General features: G+C 45.9%; 1 protein-coding gene and 1 non-coding gene across 2 annotated transcripts in view; one reads left to right on the top strand and one right to left on the bottom strand.

The window, feature by feature from the left end:
• Positions 1–14,738, bottom strand: part of DOCK1 (dedicator of cytokinesis 1) — a 527,459-nt gene that overhangs the window by 469,611 nt on the left and 43,110 nt on the right. Inside the window, exon 2 of the mRNA XM_089898353.1 lies at positions 6,967–7,050. Coding sequence (XP_089754479.1) covers positions 6,967–7,050 — 84 coding nt within the window. The remainder of the gene's footprint in view (positions 1–6,966; positions 7,051–14,738) is intronic.
• On the top strand, positions 8,938–9,010 carry TRNAV-CAC (transfer RNA valine (anticodon CAC)). The gene has a single exon. It is a non-coding gene; the product is annotated as a tRNA-Val (tRNA).

The raw sequence follows: 14,738 nt of genomic DNA, 5'->3' as shown, positions 1-14,738 counted from the left end.
GTGGCAAAGGCTGGACCCCCAACAGGAAGCACCGGGCCCAGGAATATGGGTCCGCCTACCCCCTTGGGGTCTGGCCTAGATTCAAGTTCCCATTCCCTCACGTGGGGAGGACAAGCAAACAGAGCAGAAGACAGACGTGCTAGCACTGCTGGCAGGAATTAAATGCCAAATGGAAGAGACATTCAGTGCCGGACTGGACCGGACCACTCCCTTGTCCCCTCCACTTCAACTGAGGGCAGAAATTGTCCCTGCCAGTGCCCAGGGGTCCACGGCCGGTCACCTACCTCCCAACAACTACACCACGGCAGGACATCGGTGGATGTTTCCTTATCCCAAACACTCTGAAGCTGCTTTAGGCCACCTCACTCCAGAAAAGGAAATCAGAAGCTCGGACAAATTCCAACTCAGCCCCCCAGGAGCAAAAGGACGGAGATACTTGGAAAGTGCCAGTCGAGTCAACTCCCAGAGAACATCCAAGTATTGGGTTTTTATACAGTATGAAATAGTCAAACCTCAGAAACCTGGGATACATGAATGAAGGTGCCCAGAACCTGAAAACGGGCCTATATTGCACCAATGATCACACACCTCTAACAGAGCAATAATTTAACAACCAGAGGTGGAGAGGAACCAGAAAGTGACGGGGTTAAGATCCTCCAGGCACTATGAAGAGATGCTTTCTGAGCATTCAGAAAAGAAGCTGGAAATTGCTAGGAGCCTCGCAAAGGATTTGCTAAGACCTGGATACAACCAATGAACCCATTTCATTTCCTGACAAGGGAACTGCACAGATTGACTAGGGGGCACCGCAGACACAAAATGCCTAGATTTTCCTGAACGTTTGGAGGATTACCTCCTGAGAGCCATGCACTGTCTCCTTCGCGGGTTTCTACCTGCCAAGGCCAGAATCAGCATCCACCCAGGACAATGTTCACAGACAGTGAAATGGAAAAAGTTCAAAAGGCTGTATTCAATGTAAAGGACTGTCCGCTATCCTGTTATTTTATCCTTCCTGTATTTTCAGTATTACTTGGCCCTTTCTTTTCTGAAACTGACATGGGATGAATGTCCTAGAACATCTAAGGAAATACTTCAACGTGGCAAGAAGAAGACAGAAACCAAGTCAAAAATAAGCAACGTTTATCAACAACGTATAGAAGAAGGAACCTAAGAGACTTACACATGAATGAAGAGATGCTCACACTAATAATCAGATAAATCAAAATTTCAAACATAATGTTACTGCACGGTTATTATAGAGAGGGAAATCCCAGTGCACGGTTATTACAGGGAGGGAAATCCCAGTGCACGGTTATTATAGGGAGGGAAATTCCAGTGCTGCAGGATTCCGGCAGCCCCTGGCACTGAGGATGGGAGTGGAGACCACACAACCAGTGTGAGCGTGACCCTACTTATCCAGAGTATATAACCCCACACCCCGCGAGCAGCCGTGCACCCCAAAGACATCCCACATACCCATCCACACGCAGCGGGGCAGACACAGGAGGCCCATGGCAGCGTGATCTACGGGGGCAGAATGAGTGCCCAGAACTGGAGGGTGGTTAGCAAAACATGCAGGTGCACACAGAGCAGTGAGGGCCACGGACTAAATATATACACACAACAGGACTGCGTCTTGGAGCACAGTGCTGAGTAAAAAGGTAAGAAACAGAATGAGGGTCTTCCCTCATTGTGGCGCAGCGGTTAAGAATCCGCCTGCCAATGCAGGGGACACAGGTTCAAGCCCTGGTCCAGGGGGATCTCACATACTGCGGAGCAGCTAAGCCCTTGTGCCACAACTACTCTAGAGCCCGCAAGCCACAAATACTGAGCCCGTGCGCCACAACTACCGAGCCTGCGCTCTAGAGCCCACAAGCCACAAATACTGAGCCCACGTGCCACAACTACCGAAGCCCGTGCACCTAGAGCCTGTGCCCCATAAGAGAAGCCACCGCAATGAGAAGCCCGCGCACTGCAAGAAAGAGTAGCCCCTACTCGCCACAACTAGAGAAAGCCCGCGCGCAGCAACGAAGACCCAACGCAGCCAAAAATAACTAATTTTTTTAAAAGAAGGAAACAGAATGAGAGCTACAACCACATGTATATATGACCTAGAGGGGTGGGAAAGGGAGGATGGGAGGGAAGCTCAAGAGGGAGGGGATATGGGGACATGTGTATGCAGATGGCTGATTCGCTTTGTCGTGCAACAGAAACTAACACGGTATTGTGAAGCAATTATACTCCAATAAAGATCTATTAAAAATATTTATATATATATATATATATATATACACCAACCAGTACAGGCCAAGAGAAAAATTCACTTCAAACACAGCAGAAGGGTTTTCCAGAAGAAGGAAGAGAAGAAAGAGTTGAGCTACCGGGATAAAAAGATAAGGGGGTCCTTTGATTTTACTTTATGATAACAGACGGTGGTTTCTTTTTTAATGGCCTCTTCCTAAGCAAAAGGAACACCTAGGCTTTCCCTTCCCAAGAATTTCTGCATCTGCTATTCCTTCCACCAACTGAGAACGCAGACTATGTGCCAGAGGCCACACTAGACAGAGCAAATGTAGAAATATCAATAGATTAGACCCAATTTCTGCCCTCCAAGGGCTCACACACCAGAAGATTCCCCTACGACAAGCAGGGCTCAAGCCACCACCAAGGGCAGAGATTTGAGCATGGAGGAGAGAGGACATCCCTCCAGAGGTTTCATGCAGGGAAGTGGGGGCAGGGTGCCCCCCTTCAGGATGATGAGTTGCTGCTGCTTTGGAGGGGCAGGCCAGTGGGAATGCAGCTATAGGAGCAGAAAGGTGCATGGCTCATTGAATTAACAGGCTGATTCACTCCTCCCAGGCAGGGCTCAACCAACCTGCTCCAAACAAGAGACACCCGCCCCCCAACGGCAAGTATAGGTCAGACGTAGTCCTGAAACTCAGGGAGGGCCCCGTCCAGCCCAGGAAAAGGGCAGCCAAGTCAGTGGATACACTGGAGCGTTCCCTACAGGACAGGAGCACACACACTCAAGTCCAGGGCTGGAACCAGCTGAGGACAGGACCAGGCAGAACAAAGCAGGCGCAAGGGAGTCGGAAGGGAGCTTCTGCCCAGGGAGGTGTGCTTAGGCGGAGTCTTCAAGGATGGCTAGTCAGATGGAGGAAGGAGGAGGGAGGCCCGGCAGAGCACAGGTGCAGAGGGGCGCTCACCAAGCATCTGAGAAGCCACCGGCAGCAAAGCTAGGACACGTGTGAGAAGAAGGCTGGGGGGACTTCCCTGGTGGCGCAGTGGATAAGACTCCGCGCTCCCAATGCAGAGGGACCAGGTTCGATCCCTGGTCAGGGAACTAGATCCCACACGCATGCCGCAACTAAGGAGCCGGAGCAACCAAATAAGTAAATAAATTATAAATATTAAAAAATAAAAGGCTGGGGCTCAGGTAGGACAGGAGGAAACTAGATCACTAAGGTCCTGGGTCCTGCCCACCTCACAAGTACCTGCCTGGATGGACAGCACAGTCACCTGTGTCAGGTGTACTGTGTCCTGCTCTGAGTACTGAACTACAAGACAGCCAAAGGCCGGATCTGACCAAACCATGCCCTAATGGACAGCATCTGCGTGCACACTGGGCGTTCTGGAGCTGTCCTGGGTACAATATTTTGCAGGCACCCGGGCCGGCGGCAGGGCGCAGACCCAGCCCAGAGGATGGAGGTTCTGGAAGCAACACAGGATGAGAAGCACGGCTGCGGTGCTCTTCCACTAGGCTGGGGCCAGGTGGCCGGTCACCTGGGACAAGGTGCAAAGGATGCCTGCTGGGTGGAGGCTGCACTGGAGGGCCTGGTGGTCTTCTGTGAAATGAGAGCCTTATCAACATGACTACTTTGTTTGTAGTGGGTTGTGGGTTGAACTGTGTTCTGCCCACCCCAAACAGATGTTGAAGTCCTAACTCCCTCCACCTGTGGGTGTACCCTTATCTAGAAATAGGGTCTTGGCAGATAATCAAGTTAAGATGAGGTCATTACAGTGGACCTAATCCAATACAGTGTCCTTATAAAAAGGAGGAATAGACAGTCAAAGTCAAGCGCAGGGAGGACGCCATGTGATCACACAGGCAGAATCTAGGGCGTTGCATCTACAAGGCAAGGAATGCCAGCGATGTCAGCAAACCACCAGAGCTTGGGGAGACCCGTGGAACAGCTTGCCCCTCTCAGCCCTGAGAAGCAACCAACCCTGCCGACACCTTGGTCTTGGACTTACAGCCTCCAGAACTGTGCGGGAACACATTTCTGTTGTTTAAACTCCCCACTGTGTGGTACTTTGTTACAGTCGCCCCAGGAAACCCAGAGGCAGTCCTCTCAAGACCTTCAGTTGACAGATGCTGGTGGCAGGAAAAGGAATTAAGGTGCATTTTGGAAGAAAATAGATCATTATCACTTTGAAAATTTTGAATAAATTAAGTTCCAGTGTTGTGGTTTCATCAAAAGAATGCCTTCCTGATCTGGGTGCAATGCTGTCCTCTCACACAGGCACAGCATCCAGCCCGTGGAGATCCTTCTGGAAATGAGCAGGTGACAGGACTGGCATCTCCTTGGCTGGAGAGTCACTTAATCAACATCGGTGACCTGGGCTCACCTCTCCTGTCTGGTTGACCCTGGACACTGCTTAAAGGCAGAGGCATACCCCGAATGACCCCTCAAAGCTCAGTCCACCTCCCTGGTGACCGGAAAAGTTCTTTTCTTTGTTCTGTGCTCCAAGCCTCCATGAGCCTGAGACAGAAAAATTAACCATAACTTGCAGGTAAACGTGTTCTTTGAACCTTAATATAAGGAATAATCATCTAGAAATTATATTCTCCGGAGCAATCCCAGTAGTACCCTACCCTGAACAGGATCACATAGAAAGGGAAAGTTAAATTTGACAACCATAAATAAATTTTCTTAGGGGAAAAGTGGAAGGGGTGAGGAGAAAAGAAGAAGAGAATGCCAAACGCTAATATAATCCATAAAATATAAACAGAACAAGAGGAAAGAGCAGAAAAACAATTATTCCATTGTTATTTGATGATAATAAAGTCACCAAGTTTCCCAAAATCAAAACTACTTCCCCAAATGCATTTCTCTGATCGGATTCTGACTAAAACCAAAAAAGACAGCAGTTAAAGAAGGGGAAGTCGTTTTATGTCACAGGGTCTTTACAAAGCCTGGAATATTTTTATCAGGACTTAGAAGGCTGATGAGCCCGGAAACTAAGTCCTCACCGAAGAATCCTGTATCACGATGCTGGCCAAACAGTCAAATGCCTGCCACCAATTATTTTTTTTAGTTAAATGTACAGGGATCATCGACTCACCCAAGGATTCCCCTGTTTAAAGAGTGCATTCTTCTTACAAAGCAAAAAACAAGAAGTCGCAGCCCCTGCTACCCCGGGGCTGCACAGGAAATTGTTATCTATTCAGGAATGACGTCATTGCCCAGTGTTTATTAACCAGGATTTCAAATGCAACTGACCGGGGGCAGAAATAAAAAAAGATGTAAGAGCACTTCTCCTTCAGATCTGAAAAGTGTCTGAGATGAGAGCTTTGATCCTTAACCTCTAGTTAATTTCTCTATTTCCTCTCAGTCACTGGCCATATATATACTGGGAGCAGATAAGGCAATCCAAATGTCAGCTGTAAAAACTGAAACCAGGCAGAAGGTGCCCATTGCAGCTACTCATTCACATAAAGACCGTTTTTGCAGTATTACATCTGCTTCCAGGCATATGACACAAAAGCTGATTTTTTTTTCCCCCCAGTAGGACATTTCTTAGGGTAAAAGGTGCAAATGGAATGGAATTCCAAGCCAGCATGAGTCAGATGGGGAAATGAGGGACATGGACGTGGACACGGGTATTTTAATGGGTTTGCGCTTCTCCAGGAACACAGGAGCAAGCTGCAGCTTGCCTGGTGCACAGAAGCTGAACGCTGTGTCACTCGCGTGCAGAGAACGTAAAAGACCGAGTCTGAAGATCAATTTGTGATTACTACGGGATGTGTGCAATTTCCTCTCCCCGTCACCCAACCTCCTACTTGGAAGGGTCTGGCTAAACCCAATCTGAAAGCAATTTTGCTGTTGGAATTATCAATTTTAATCAGTTCTCTTTTTTCCTATGTTATATGGAAGTCACCCCCTTTGAACAAGAAACAAAGCCACCAACACTCCTCTCACACATGTGAGGAGTCTAAAACTCAAGCCCGTTATTGCTCCTTTTCTGTGCAACGATAAACCACAGCATAAAACGAAAGGTGTCCCGTTTTAATGATTTGCAAAACCCTAAATATGAAAACCAATTGTCTGAAAACCCAAGGACATCAGGAAACCACTGTCACCGACAGTATATTTATTGGATGATTACAACAATTGCTTTACTGGACCACATCCCACAAAGCTGTGACAATCTCTGTTCACCATTCAGAAAATGGGGTCATAGATTTTTTAAAAAGGAAATAAGAAATGACAATTTTGGTTCCTCTCAGGAAGTTGTTAACAAATCTACGTGAGAGCATAGAAAGTCTCACCATTCACATAAAACACCTCAAAACAATGAGCCTAACACGAAAATATCTTAAATGTATTTAAAAATTTTTTTTCAAGTGGTCAGTTATTAACAGTCAAGATGGGCATACATTTGCCAAAAAGGAAACAATGGGGGTTTTTTTCTTAACAATAAAACAACTATTTCAACAGAAAACTTGAGAGGTTAAAAGTTTAGGAATTTAGTTTTAAGTTCACCTTAAATTTAAAAAAAAAAAAAAAACTGATTTAAATAACAGATAACCTCACCACTGCCCTTTCCCGACAGAGCATCTATCATGCAAGAAAACCAACCATACACGCTTTCCTAACAGGGTAATGCTTTGCCCATTACGCACTGAAAAATGTACTAACTGCACAAAACTACAAACAGAAAGACACCAAAATAAATACGCACCTTCATACGTTTCCAGGATGTGCACGGTGTCTCCTATTTGTAAAGAAAGTTCATCCGCTCCCCTGGCATCATAGTTATAAAAAGCTGTTCAGAGGAAAAAGAGGTAAGAAGATATTAGTAAAGGTAACTATGCTGGATTGTTTCTGCCATTTTTAAGATTGAAATATTCAGTCTTTGCCTGGATCATCCTATCCTCTCTGATACCCACAAAAGGAGGCTTTTTTTTCAAGGGTCCTCAGTTTAAGAAGAAGAAATTCATAACTACTCATAACGCCAGAAAACCACAAGTGGTTTATTGTGGTAAAATACGTATGATGTGAAATTTGCCTTTTTAACTATTTTTAAGTGTACAATTCAGTGATGTTAGTTACATTCACAGTGTTGCTCTCCCATCACCACCATCAAGTTCCAGAACTTTTTCATCACTCCAAACAGAAACCCCATAACCATTAAGCAATCACTCCCTATCACTCCCTCCGCCAACCCCTGATAACCTGTAACTCACTTTCTGTCTCTATGAATCTGACTACTCCAGCCACCCCGTTAATCATACAGTATTATCCTTTTGTGTCTGCTTCTTCCACTTAGCATAATGTTTTCAAGGTGTACGCACATCGTACCACGTATCAGAACCTCATTTCTTTTTATGGTGGAATAATGTTTATAACAGAAAGAAAACTAAAGCTCTTGTCAACAACATTTCAATTATCACTTCATATACTGTCTTATATTTCCATTAACAGACTTTTTTCATTAGATGACTTTTTCCTATCTGTAAATCAATGACACATGGACTGAATATTTTTTGAAAATCAAACTGATTCTTTAAATTACTACATAGCCAATGCTGCTATTAAGCAATCAAACAGGCAAAAAAATAGGTCTAATATTAGGAAGCAATCCTTCAAACTGACAATATGCAACAAATGTCTGAAATCCCTGGGACTTCCCTGGTGGTCCAATGGGCAAGACTCCACGCTCCCACTGCAGGGGACCGGGGTCCGATCCCTGGTCGGGGAACTAGATCCTACACGCCGCAACTAAGAGTTTGCATGCCACAACTAAGAAGTCTGCATGCCGCAACAAAGATTCCGCATGCTGCAACTAAGACCCGGCGCAGCCAAAAATAAATAAATAATAAATTAATAAATAATTTTTTTAAAAAAAGCAGTTCTGTTCCTCCTAGCTGAGAACGTAAAAGTCATTCCATTAAATTCAGGTCATACTTTTGCTCAAGCATGGAGATAAAGGCAACAATCACACTGCTTATGACTCCCAAATATTCAATTAGCTTACTCTCAATAAAAATAAATAAACACAGTGATTTTTTTCCTTCCTAGTGGATTCTCCCTAAAAAGATGTCAGGCTTGAGGCAAAATTCATCGTAAACCTTTCATCAATCAGGATCAAACTCTCATCCATCCATCCTGAACACCTTGTTGGACGAGGCTGTCTTTTACAGGCACCATTACTGTGTCCATTTCTGGAGTCCTCCCTGGTCACAACATGTGCAAACTTCTCCAACAAGCATGGGGGGGCCTCCATCATCTGACTGACTGCCTGGCCCTCCTTCCAACCACACACCCCTGGCCCCTGTCGCTGCTTCTCCTTGAAAGAAAGAAGCCACACCTGTGTGTCACTCCTTATTCCTCCCCTGCCAAAGGGGTCTTCCCACCCGTGTCACCTCTCCCAGAGAGCCAAGTCCAAGCATGTTCAAACCCCTTCTACAAAAACACCCAGCAACACAGCACACTTCCTGTCGCCAGCTCCATAACCAAGCTGCATTTGCGGTCTCTGGAAGCAGGCAGAGTGGGCAGGGTACCACCTCTCCCCAGGGAGACCTGGGTGACCTCCAGCAAACACCCTACCCTCCGCATCTTCAGCTTCCCCATATGTATAATAAGGAGACTGATATCTACCTCATAGGATGGTGTGTGTACTCTGTGTCTTAAAGAAAATAATGCTGGGACTTCCCTGGTGGTCCAGTGGTTAAGACTCTGCACTCACAATGCAGGGGGCCCGGGTTCGATCCCTGGTCAGGGAACTAGATCCCACATGCCGCAACTAAGATCCCGCATGTTGCAACCAAGACCCGGCGCAGCCAAATTAAAAAAAAAAGAAATGGATCTGTTAATTTGATGCAAGGTGTTGCCCGCAGTGAACGCTTAGTAAATTGTAAAAGCTCTTATTGTGTTTGAGGGTATTTTGTTTTTACTGCCACAAAGACTTAGCAGACTATCACATGTTCACAAAGGTGCTTTGTGTCCACCTAGAGGGGTGGGATACGGAGGGTGGGAGGGAGACACAAGAGGGAGGAGATATGGGGATATATGTTTATGTATAGTTGATTCACTTTGTTATACGGCAGAAACTAACACACCATTGTAAAGCAATTATACTCCAATAAAGATGTTAAAAAATAAAATAAAACATCAATAACCATATATACATAGAAAATTCTATTTTCACAGTTATCTTCCTATATTTTCACCCATACTCATAAAATTTAAATGTCCTCAACTGACATAAATGGTTATTAGTAGTTATTAAGTTTATTTAGCATTTTATGGTGAATCTCTAACAAGAAATAACAGCATTAGATAAAGAAAGCTCAAAACATATGCCAGCCTCTCCCAGCCCAGCACCACCACTTTCAAAGCCTTCAGGAACCATAAATGCATTTATCATCGTTCTTAACAGCATCCTTGCCAGCATGCCTGTTCTATTACAGATGTGGAAAAAATAAACACATCAAAAACAATACAAATAAAATAAAATGGACAAGTCCACTGTAAATACATTCAGGTCCATGCGAATTTGTAAGGCATACATGCAAAAACCTTTAAGCGGTGGCCCCTCCATCTCTGAAGCAGGCAGAGAAAAGCAGTTGTGAAAATCTCATACAAGAATAGAGACATTTCAAATTTAACTATGAAATGAGGCTTTGAAGACCCATGATTTCACAGATGAAGGGAAAGGGAGCCTCTGAGCGTTTATGCCCGTGGCCCCAAATGACACAGCAGAGCCTGGACCACAACAATGGCTGCCCAGCCCCCAGCCTTAAGGATCCCACATTTAAATGCAAATTAAAAGACTCAACTATACAAATTATTGGACGAGGAAGTGGGAGGGAGGAGGAAGTGTGGCAGATAGAAAAATGGCCCACAGAGAGGTTCACATCCAAATCCCAGAACCTGTGAGGATGCTCCCTTACACAGCAAAGGGGGCCAGTGCAGATGTGATTGGGTTAAAGATCTTGACATGGGGGTGCTAATCCCGGGTTATCCAGGTGGGTCCAATGTAAATCACAAGGTTCCACAAGAGACAACAGGAGTGTCAGAGTCAGCCAGAGATGTGACCATGGAAGCAAGGAAGGGGCCACACGCCAAGGAGTATTGGCAGCCTCTAGAAACTGGACTAGGCAAGGAAAGGACTCTCCCCAAGAGCCTCCAGAAGGAACAGAGCCCTGCCGAAACGCTGACTTCAGGACTTCTGACGTCCAGAACTGTAAGATTATAAATTTGTGTTGTTTTAAACCCCTAAGTTTGTAGTTTGTTATGGCAGCAATAGGAAACATATGCAGGAAGGAATGTGGAAAACAATATAAAAGTGGTATTCTGTGGTTGATTTATTCACTGCTGAGCAGGGTTGCAAGCATCTGAACAAGTCTGAGGCTGAGGTTCCCCAATTCTTGGGTGATAGAAAAATGAGAACAATGCAGTGAATTTTTCTTGAATAAGCCCCAAAGTGTTCAATGTAAAAGGCTATGCCTTATTCTGATTATGGGACCTTTCGACGCTGCCCCTTTTTGGGGGTGGGGGGTGAAAGCAGAGACGAGAAGGACCAGAGGCATCTTCTCCTTTACGAAGGATGATGACGGCAGATGGTATCTGGCTTTAAAAATGTCTTTACTTGACAGAAGCACAGAGATGGCGGCCTTTCTGCAGTTTGTCTTCTTTATCGCTCTCGTCTGTTAAGATGTGGGAACACCTCTACAAGAGAACATGGTCATCGCGCCTTCGTTCACATCTTTGGAGAGAGCAGCCTTCACCTCCCTCTGGCTGGTGGGTGAGCCCTTCATCGATTCCTGCCCCTCAAAGCCATTTACCTTTCTTAATAGCCTGGCTTGAAACGGCGTCACTGGGTATAAATGCACCTTCAACATGAATTTCTCAATCCTGGACCGCAGAGTCCAGCATACAAGCTTGACGTGTTATTCACGTGAAAAGTGAAATGGGAGCTTCTTTCCCAGGATGGCGTGTTGGGGGGGGGGGGTAGCTTTTTTCTGGCAGAGCCGGCAGCAGCACAGAGTAAGGAAGCGCATGGATCGTTTTTTCCCAAAATAAAAAATAAACACTCTGGTCCGTGCTTCACACAGCTTAGGTGCATCAGAGATGTTGAAAAGCCAAAGGCATCTCCTCTGCTCAGCCTCCTGATCACCCTAAAAACGGCTGCCCAGGAACGTAAGGAAAGAAGTGTGGCTCATAAGTCATACAGGAGGGCTTCCATTTACACCAAGATTATTAATAACACTGACGGTGACGATACTACAGACGAAGATGACGATGGTGGTGGTGGTGAGGGTGATGACGCTGGTAATGACAGTGGCTGACATTTACTGAGTATATTCCCTGGGCTAGCCAGTGAGCTAAAAGCTTCACACGTTCAGCTAATTCAACACTCACGACAGTCCTAGGAGGTGAAGATAAAATTTTTCCCACTTCCCTCATCAGGGTTTATAGCAGCTCAGAGTCGGCCCATACATGAGCAGCCAGTGGAGGGGCTATACAGGGCCAGAGGCCAGCCTGGATGAGAGGCCAGAATGCCAAAGCCCTGCAGGGTCTCTTCCTCAAACTTCGCCCTCTCTGGGCCTCACGTTGCCCTCCTGATGGCTTCCCACAAATCACAACATCCAGCCTGGATCCCTGACAGGCAAATGTGCCTGTGCACTCCTGAAGTCCACCAGGGTCTACAACATCATGGTAATGGATTTCTCATTCCTTACACAGAAGAACCCAAATTGAGGTAATTCCAGAAATGCAAGGTTGGCTTAACATCCAGAAAACAGATTAATGTAATTCACCACTTTAACAGAGTAAATGATAAAAAAGCATATGATCATCCCAATCGGTGCAGAAAAAGAATTCAATGAAATGTAACTCCTATTCAGGGAAAAACAAAAAAACCTACTTGACTACTCTGACATTGGGGGGGGGGGCGGGGACACTACAGTCCCTCAGCCCATTTAACAGATGAAAACACAGAGGCCTCCAGAGGAGTCATGACTTGCTCGAGGAGGCACAGCAAATGACAGCAGCCCTGGGACCCTGGGGTGTCCCTTCCAGACTGTCAACACCACACCACTCTTCCTAACCCAAGCCTTCACCATCTCTCATTGAGATGAAAAATAATACTTCAGGCTGCTTTCCTATATAAAATCCTGTCTCCATCACCAAAGTTACCTTCCTTAAATCTTACTCCAAAACACTACGTGGTTTCTCTTGGCTTCCTGAATAATGGCTAATTCTCCAGCCCAGCATTCAAAGCCCTGTGGGATCTGACTTCGGTCCACCTTTCCGATCTCGTCTCCGCCCCCCACTCCCCCTCCTTCAGCTCCCCTTCCCCCCACCCCAGGCCTATCACAAGCTGCTCCTGCCACTAGGAATGCCCCTCCCCCCACTCCCTCTGAAGACCCCACTTGTCTACAAGGGCTGCCTTTAACTTCACATCCTTTTCCAGATCCTTACTGAACTCTGACGTCTTCCCCCGGACCAAAAAATGGTACACGCACACCTGAATTAATTGCTTGCTTCCCAACTTTCCTATGAGCTCTGTGACACCGCAGGGCCTTGGAGGGTTACTTATCTATATCTGTCTCTTCCTCCAGACCCAACTCCTTGGGGAAAGTAAACATTTGTTAATCACTGGATTTTCCACAGTAGCTAACACCATACCTTGCAGGCATTCAACAAAAATTCACTGCATTTAACCAGACCACAAAGTATTCCTTCTTGTGAGGTTTGCAACAGAGTGAAAGCAAACACTGTATCATGTGTTCCTTTTCAAAATGATCTTGACCTCTGCAGACAGATCCAGGAGCCCGAGACTTATTCAATCAATAAGAAAGAGAGACACAACATTAGCTTTCCCAGCTCTGCTTTGGGTTTCTTCCATCTAATGAGATAATCCACCAGCGGCGCGCGGGTTCAAAGCCTCCTTAATGCACCAAAGGCATGGGCTTGACCACACATCACTTCTCAAAATCTGCTCAGCTCCCAGCTTCTCTCCCTATTCCACACACTGTCCCCCTGAAACATGACTTCAGGATTTCAAGTAGCAATTTAAAAGTTAATGAATTCTTTTAGAAAGTCAATTTGTGAAAATTAACGGCTCTGTGATCTCATTCCCTTTGTCTTGCCATCAGTGGGGAAAAAAATGTTCAACAGCAGGCATCTTCGCAGGGCTGGGGAAAATGCAGACCCTGTCCTTAAGGGGACGGAGCGTGGACCCTGGCTGTGCCCCCCACAGGGCCTGCTTCTGAGGGGCTGTCTGTCTTGCTCTCCTTGAGTTTCACAAGCCCAATACATGTTTATCTAGTCCATGCCAAGCACAGACATACAGCGTTTCCCAAGCCTCTATCTGGCGTCTGCTCTGGTCCAGCAGTGGGCTGGTGCTGCAGAGATAAGCTGAGCACAATGCAGCCCCAGGGAGTAAAGTCACCCCGCAGCCTGGTCTCTAAGGAACAACCTTTTCACATATTGGACCCATTCAGTAAAAACAGTGTAGAAAGAATCAGAAAACACTTACGTACAACCTTTGAACTTGACTCTGGGCAGGGGGCAGCTCCCACCCTACATCAGAGCTAGGGGCTGGGCTTCCTAAATTTTATTGTAAAAAAGAGACTGGCACCAACTCAATTACCAGCTTCTATGACCCACAGCCCAGTCCTTCCACTTCTCTGATTTGGGGGCAGGCGACTCAGGCAGGGTTAGAGCCTCCCAGAGGCCTGAGCCATGGTGACCCTCAGCACTGCTTTCACCATCAGCCTTACTTTTGCCCAGCACCTAACAGTACCCGGCACACAGCAGGAACTCTAACGTGGATGGAAGCAAGGAAAAGGAACAGGATAGGGAAGGGAAGGGAAGGAAGATCCTCAGAGCCTGGTCCTAAGGATGCTGCTACAAGTGTTGTCTCTAATATTTTTTAAAGATAAATAAAAAGTAAAATACTTAGGAACAAACTTAACTAAGGAGGTCAAAGACTTGCATACTGAAAACAACGGACCAATGCAGAAAGAAATTAAAAGATACAAATACATGGAAAGTCATCTCGCGTTCATGGACTGGAAGAGTTAATATTGTTAAGATGTCAATGCTACCCAAAGAGACCTACAGATTCAATGCAATTCCTATTAAAATCCCAATGACAGGGACTTCCCTGGTGGTCCAGTGGTTAAGACTCCAAGCTTCCACTAAAGGGAGCATGGGTTCGATCCCTGGTCAGGGAGCTAAGATCCCACATGCCACATGGTGTGGCCAAAAAATAAATAAATAAAAGAAACCCTTCTCTAGAGCGAGCACTCGCCCATTAAAAAAAAAAAAAAAATCCCAATGACATTTTTGCAGAAATAGAAAAATCCATCCCACAGGAGCCCAAATAGTCAAAACAATATTGAAAATGAACAAAGTTGGAGGCCTCACACTTCCTGATTTCAACACATACTACAAAGCTCTGGTAATCAAAACTGTGCGGCATATACAGACATACAGACT

This window comes from Delphinapterus leucas, chromosome 16, assembly GCF_059928025.1.
Source record: "Delphinapterus leucas isolate spDelLeu-1000000601 "Yukka" chromosome 16, BTC_Dleu_Yukka2, whole genome shotgun sequence".
In the NCBI taxonomy this organism is placed as follows: Eukaryota; Metazoa; Chordata; class Mammalia; order Artiodactyla; family Monodontidae; genus Delphinapterus; species Delphinapterus leucas.
Note: the sequence above shows the minus strand (reverse complement) of the source record. Positions and strands in the feature narration are given on the sequence as shown.